Source organism: Pyrus communis, chromosome 16, assembly GCF_041283825.1.
Source record: "Pyrus communis isolate YQ-2024b chromosome 16, ASM4128382v1, whole genome shotgun sequence".
Taxonomy (NCBI): domain Eukaryota; kingdom Viridiplantae; phylum Streptophyta; class Magnoliopsida; order Rosales; family Rosaceae; genus Pyrus; species Pyrus communis.
This window is the reverse complement of record NC_142580.1, coordinates 5,703,615-5,710,453: the sequence shown is the minus strand read 5'-3', so window position 1 is coordinate 5,710,453 and position 6,839 is coordinate 5,703,615. Positions and strand designations below refer to the sequence as shown.

The 6,839-nt window shown below is 35.6% G+C and overlaps 1 protein-coding gene across 1 annotated transcript; it reads right to left on the bottom strand.

Annotated features, from left to right (window-relative positions):
• Positions 1-2,208: 2,208 nt before the first annotated feature.
• On the bottom strand, positions 2,209-6,796 carry LOC137731458 (uncharacterized). Its single transcript, XM_068470566.2, has 14 exons — positions 6,377-6,796; positions 5,835-5,973; positions 5,469-5,726; positions 5,037-5,211; positions 4,812-4,873; positions 4,497-4,660; positions 4,310-4,407; positions 3,899-3,957; positions 3,679-3,813; positions 3,327-3,592; positions 3,067-3,226; positions 2,842-2,920; positions 2,685-2,735; positions 2,209-2,597 (listed from the first exon to the last, which is right to left on the bottom strand). Exons 1-14 carry the CDS (start codon positions 6,436-6,438, stop codon positions 2,377-2,379), a joined length of 1,929 nt encoding a protein of 642 aa, XP_068326667.2. The 5' UTR covers positions 6,439-6,796; the 3' UTR covers positions 2,209-2,376.
• Between the last annotated feature and the right edge of the window lie 43 nt (positions 6,797-6,839).

Here is a 6,839-nt window from a genome sequence, read left to right as displayed (position 1 = left end):
TTTCACTGAGGATAGAGGAGTGAGGAATTTACGATATTTATAAATGAGGGGTTGGTTCAATAGTTCGCCACGAGGGAGAGTCTATACGAGGCGCCAAACATTACAAAATTAATGTCGTAAGGTATCTTGCATGTGGTCCAAATATTCCTGTCGACAGGGTTTTGGATTGTCCCTATTGAAACTCATCATCTTTAAATTATTATAATCGTTTCGAATTTTTTTTATTTTTTAATAAGAAAAATGTTATTAGTACTTTAAAAATTTTATTTTACATTCCTCATAAGTGTATTTTTCTTTTTAAAATAGAAAGTTAGGAGCGTAAAATGAGAACTTTGGAGTGCCAATAACAATTCATTTTAATAATAGTAAATTTCTAAAAAGGATTATTTTTTTGGAATTAAATTGATTTTTTTAGTAGAGTTACAGTCTTAGTGGATTAAATAGTTAATTTTTAGTGATGTTGAGAATTATAAGAACGATTCTTCACATAGTGTATAGACATAATTAATTTTTACTACTACAGTAAAACGCCATTTCCGGATATTAAATTGATTTTTTTTTCCATTTTCTATGGGTAAATAGAAAACAATTATTAATACTAATTAAGTGATGCCTCCTTTCATCGTTGACGGATATGAACTCCACGGCAATTACAACAAAATAAAAATATTCATATTACAAATCAACTAAATAAAAATTTGACTATTGTCCAATTATCAAATATACGAATTCAATGTTTTTGGATTCAGTTAGAGATAGTTTGAAAGTGCTTAATTAACTGAAAATGATGTTAGAGAAAATATTTTTGAAACCAATTCTTAGTACAAATGCAAGTTAATCTTGAAAAAGCATATGAAGTGCCTTCTGCAAGAAACACAAAACTTGTACTTCTTGAAAAATACACTTATGTGCTTTTAATGTTTTTGCAACAAAAATTATTTACTCTTAGGGTTGGTTTGGTATTGCTGTGCTTTGAAAAAAAACTGCTTCTGCTGTGTTGTGAGAATAAACTCATTTTTGCTGCTTCATGTTTTTAGTTTTTTTTCATCCAAAATTATGAAAATAAGTATTTTTAAGTGTTTACCAAACACATTTTTGAGCTCAATTTTTTTTATACCCACTTTTTATAAAAGCACCTAAGTACCAAACCAGTACTTAAAACACTTTCAATCATCAAAAAACACTTCTCAAATGCTCCCTTAATTTACTGCAAGAGATTAGACTAAGCAACCCAAAGAGGTAGGAAATGAATTAAGATATTACCACCGCTAGTGACAGTAATAATTTTAATAAATATAATATTCCAAACTCAAAGTTGGGGCTGCCGCACGTGATGATATGATATGTATGTCTTAAGTGGAACTAAAATATGACAGTTAATTAACTAATTAATTTTATAAAATTATCTTTACACAGTGTGACTTGTGTGCTTACGTAGCCGAATAAAATTAGATATTTTTCATCAGCCACCTCTGTCGCTTTAATTATTTCATGCTTCAAGCTTTGTTCATCCACTAATTATGTGCACATATGAGAGATGATCGTGAGGTTATATTATTAAATGACACTTATTTTTAAATTGTACCGAGATTTTCTGAATTCAAATTTCATATCTTAAAAAATTTATTAGGCTTTACTCATCATGCGATGGATATGAAATGCGAAAAAGTTGGTGTTACGCTCTATTCTTGTTCAAATTATTTTCTTTTTATCATTGTTTCATATTGACGTCCAACATGCCGTAATCATTCCTGTAATTACCAAAAATATCCAAAAATGTACACGATGAAGTTATATGTAGTTGCTTGTTGGATATGTAACGTGCTTAGTGATGTAGCTTTTGGAGTACAATGTGTGTTTCTTCTTAAATTTGTATCCATCACGTGGTGGTCTTACAATATCATTGAATTATGTTCGACGACCAAAGTTTAAAAATTTGGCATTTATACCAATAAGGAAAAGAGAAATTAAGGAAAATTTGGACGTAAACTGTAATTATGAATAGATTTCACCACAAGTATTTAATTGACAGTTTTGAATCACAATGGCCAAATTAAAAGTGTGATGTCATCACAGGAACCATGAAAAAGGGTAGCCAATTGTTATGTATTTATTTAAGTTCGCTAGGCACTTTTGTATTTATATTTGTTTTCTTCGGAGTGGCAGGTATTTCAAATGAACTACGGAATCGCAATTCCATCCAAAAAATTTGAGGATGCAAAATATAATAAACCGAATTATCATTCTCACTGATTCTTAAAGGTTAAATATTAAAGCATATGCCACATCCCTTTCCCTCTTACTTGCTGAACAAGAAAGAACATGAAGAACAAGCAGCAAAACTACACCTAAAAAATGCTTTGGATTATCCTGCACCTAAATACAGTGCAGGACAATCAGTGCAGCCCCGTGCGGTACGACCGAAAAAGAAATTGCGTCGCCTATTACCCCTAAGTCTTGTCCGGTCCATACTTCCGATCCCGTGCAAGAACCTCTGGCCAAGTTTGTCATTGGAAGTTCTTTGACTATGTCTGCTCTTTGTGCAGTTATAGTAGCCCAATCATCGAACAAATTGAAAAACGCTATGTATATTTCTCCTGTAATTGCAGAAACGCAAACAGAATCAGAATTGACAATCGAGAAATATGCACCAGTTACGTTGAGAATTGAGAAATATGCTAAACCTTTTGTTCCAGTTGCAATCCAAGAGCGAGCAACATCGGTGACGGCTTTAGCTGAACAGGTGATCAACTTGTAAGTTAAAACCATGATTTAAACATAATTTCAAGACTCACTGACAGAATCAATGTACGAAAAGGCACTCGTGTTTTAATTTATTACCTTCAAATAAAGAATCAATTCTTGCACAGAGGCCAGAATAACTATTCACCAAGGTTCCGTTGGGGTTCAACTCCCACATCTGTTAAGTTCAAATACGTCATTTCAAAAAGTCACTCATTCACGATACAATTCATTCCGTACAACTTGTTCAGATTAGACACTCAATGGTGTATGCAAGATATCAATTCTGTATGGATTAAGTCTATGTATTGGGACTGAAGATACCTGGTTTGCATCCCATCTACAAGGTGAAAAGAAACCTCTCTTAACGTCCTTCGAAGTAAGCTTTTGTTTAGGAGAAGCATGCAAACAGCGATCCGTTCCATCATTGGCTAATAAATTGACCTTCCCCTGATATTGCTGTTTGTCCGTTATGTCTTCATCTCTATATCAGCATTGAAACCAGATTTATCAAATTCGTAACAGCGCAAGTAAACATAATAAAATTGAGAAAAACAGATCAGCGAAAGATAAAGAAATGTTACATTGCCAGGAGAGATTCTCTCTTGTTTAAGCAAAAAGCTGCCTGATGTTTGCCCCTTGAGTTTGCCGTCCAGCAGATGTGTTCAGGATCTTGGTCAAGAGCTTGAGAGGACCAACCAATTGCTTTTGCATCTGCACAGGTAGTGAGACCAAGAGCATGTGTATTTGCAGTTTTCGCATTTGTCAGATGTCTTCTTGATTGCCAGGTGTGAACCTGATCATCATTCTCAACGGCCCTTGCACTCACATTACTGGTAACGTATGAAAACTGTAAATGCAAAAAAAAAAGATTTTACGTTGCAACCACGAACAATTTTTTTTCTTATGATTTTATGAATTGTGTATTCAACATACCTCCCTATTATTTGAGCTAAAAGAATTTATCTCCAGCACAGTAGGATTTGCAAGGAGTTCCATTGTGACATCATTAAGCTGTCTCATATCCCCTCCAAACATAAGAGGAGACCTGGCCATAGACCACAAAGTCATCTGTGAAAATAAATACACAAGGTCAAAAACATTGCTCAGCGTATAAAAAAGGACTTAAAAGACTCAATCGTCCTCATGTAAGTACCTGCGTTCTTTGCTCCATTAAACCGAGATTAGTCCATCTGTGTGGACCGTCATTTGAACCTAATATTTCAAAATATGAAACAGAAATTATGAGAACCACTCATCAAATATAAAACTCAAAGTGCATTTCAGATTTTCTAAATTTCGAGGAGATAAATAACCCTGCAATGCCTTATAATGATATTCTAGAACTATCTGGTTGAAGTTGCTCAGCCGAATTGACATGGATACAGTTGGTCCTAGATATTGAACTTGATCGTTTTCGCACTCAAATGCAGTGCAATGACAACCCATCAGTATGAAACCAAGCACATCAGGCAAGCGTCAATAGAGCTCAGTCATCTATCTTAGAATCTTGAAGGGAAAATATTCATTCCCATATAAAGGAAATAAAAATGCTAAGTCCTCTGACCTGGATCACTAAGCCATCCCAATGGAAGCATATCTAAGTCCGGCCATGACTTCCCTAGCAAGCCTTTGGCTCCTATCATATCAGCAGCAGCAAAATCCCTGATACGGAATTTATTGTATTCAGAAAAACAAAAAATATGCGAAAGTCAATCTGAACGAAACCTTGTACTGAAAAACAAGTCAATCACCTGGTTACATCAAAATGGGCTAGAACATCTCCCCATGAATCCCAATCATCCCCAGTTATACGGTACATGTTGACCATTCCACTTATAGCCTTGGCCATATCAGGTGTTACTCTGGTTCCAGGAGATAGAGAATACAATATAGGACGGTCAAGTTGCTTCAGAATCTGGAGAAGTATGCATTATTTGTTAAGCACCCACTCTCCATCACAATATTGATGAAGATGCATGTTTGTGTGTGTGTGTGTGTATGTGAGAGAGAGAGAAGAGAGAGAGAGAGAGAGAGAGAGAGAGAGAGAGAGAGAGAGAGAGAATTACCTCTGAAATGTAGGTTATTTCTGGTACATCTAAGTCTTCACCAAACACACAGTCATTTTTCACTGCAAGGGGGTGGGTAAAAGAAGCAACCAATGACAGAGTTAGCAAGAGATAAAGCATGGACTTGGCTAATAATATCAGAGGAGTATCCTGATGATTTACGTCGTCATCCATAACTGACGCAATCTTAATATTGAACAAAACACGGGAACTTTTGTTAATTACCAAAATCAACACCCCATTCAGCATACTGTTTATAGAGTGACCTCAAGAAGGCCTTTCCAGCGCCCAACTCGGTATTTACGCTCATGAAACCATTGTGCATCCATGCACAAGTCCTCTCCTTGATCCCTATATCTTTTGCAGTCCAATTTCTTCCAGCCTCTTTGTAAGCAGACCCCTGATAAAAGACGAGAATGAAAACTCAAGCGCTGAGACCAAATGCCGATACCAAGTCTTTAATTTCCCCCATTGCACCACTTATGTTTTCAAAGATAAAAATGAATTACATATGTGTGTGCTTTCTGAATCTTTGTTAATGATAAACTAGTACATTAATTGATGCATCCTCCAAACTTATGTAAAATATAATCACTACAAAAATGAGAGGCTAGGTACTTTTTCAGAATCTTTGTTGGTGTGATTAAGTAGTATTACCGTGTTGGTGTCCAAGATCAAGGTATTTGCATTTACTGCCTGTGTACTTATTCCTCTCATGACATGAATCCCGAATTTCAAACCGAGGCTATGTACTTTTGCTGCCACTTCAGCGAACCCTTTCCCACCTCTCGACGAAGGCCACCTATCTGGATCAGGTATCGGCCTCCCCCACTCATCGATCACATCAAACCCAAGCGAATCAACATAAGCACCTGGAACTTTTCTCCTATACCACAGGTAATCCACCACAGCATACTGCATTGAAGTGAAAATACAAAGATATATAAAAACACTCTCACACATACAAATGAATGCGAAAAAAGAAACAAAAAAACCAAATTCCGATCGTATTCCATCAAACACCTCATATCCATGAGGAAGGAGCTGCTTTGCCATAATTTCGGCATTTTGGGAGAACTCTTCCTCTGAAATAGTCCAGATAAACGAGTCATACGAGTTCCAACCTCTCGGCGGGGTGCTAGCGCGATCTTGTGATGACACCCTGAAATCAGCATACATTTGCAACCACCATTTGCATCACAATACCAGAAACATTGAGATCATCAAATAAAACAAATTAGCAACAGAAAAAACCAAAGTTAAAACAGGTAAAAACAAAATAATAGTGATAGCATTTAATCCAACACACAACATTCCTCAGTTCCACACAAATCTTCAGATTAGTAAATTTGAGCTCAGAAACCCAAAGAAGAATGCCACAAATACAAATACAAATAAATGAGGGGGCAAGTTGCAATTAACAATTCTGAAATGGAATCTCACAGAAACACTGAAACAAATTCTGGGTTGTCGAGTAAATGATCATGCTTATCATCAACAGTAAACACAGAGCAAGTGAAGAACAGAAGATGATGAAATGGTAAATAGTAAAAGTGGGTTTTTACCTCTGGGTGAACAGACCGAGTAAGAAGCAGAGAAAGGTGAAGAGGAACAAGGAGACATTCATGGCTGAAGGCTGAAGCTTTGACTCAAGCACTGGGAATTCGATTCCGACCAGACCAGACCGGAATTCAGACGACGGAATCAAACAGCCGGCAATGGAGTTAGGTATGACACCGACATGTTACTGCCTTGATCCTTCTTGGGTTATAACCACTTTTTGGTCTCCATGAAGAAATGACGAAATGCTATATAAAAGAACAGAAATTTTTTGGCGTTGATATTCTACATGTCATAATACATGAATATATACGCAAAAAAAATATATCAAAATTTTTATTTATATAGTTATATACGAAAAAAAAATTTGTCAAAATTTTCAAATCATTTTTCATTAATTTTTTTTTTACAAAAATTCATCTGGGAAGAAGAAGATTAAAATATTTTTTTCTTATAGAATTTTGTTTG

What these genes read in the sequence shown, in the direction of transcription:
- LOC137731458 (XM_068470566.2), bottom strand. Translation starts at nt 6,438, where the DNA reads ATGAATGTCTCCTTGTTCCTCTTCACCTTTCTCTGCTTCTTACTCGGT. An exon ending in TAATGGAGCAAAGAACGCAG is followed by an intron (nt 3,814 to 3,898) that starts GTACTTACATGA and finishes TTATTTTCACAG; the next exon opens with ATGACTTTGTGGTCTATGGC. An exon ending in AATTGATTCTTTATTTGAAG is followed by an intron (nt 2,736 to 2,841) that starts GTAATAAATTAA and finishes TCACCTGTTCAG; the next exon opens with CTAAAGCCGTCACCGATGTT.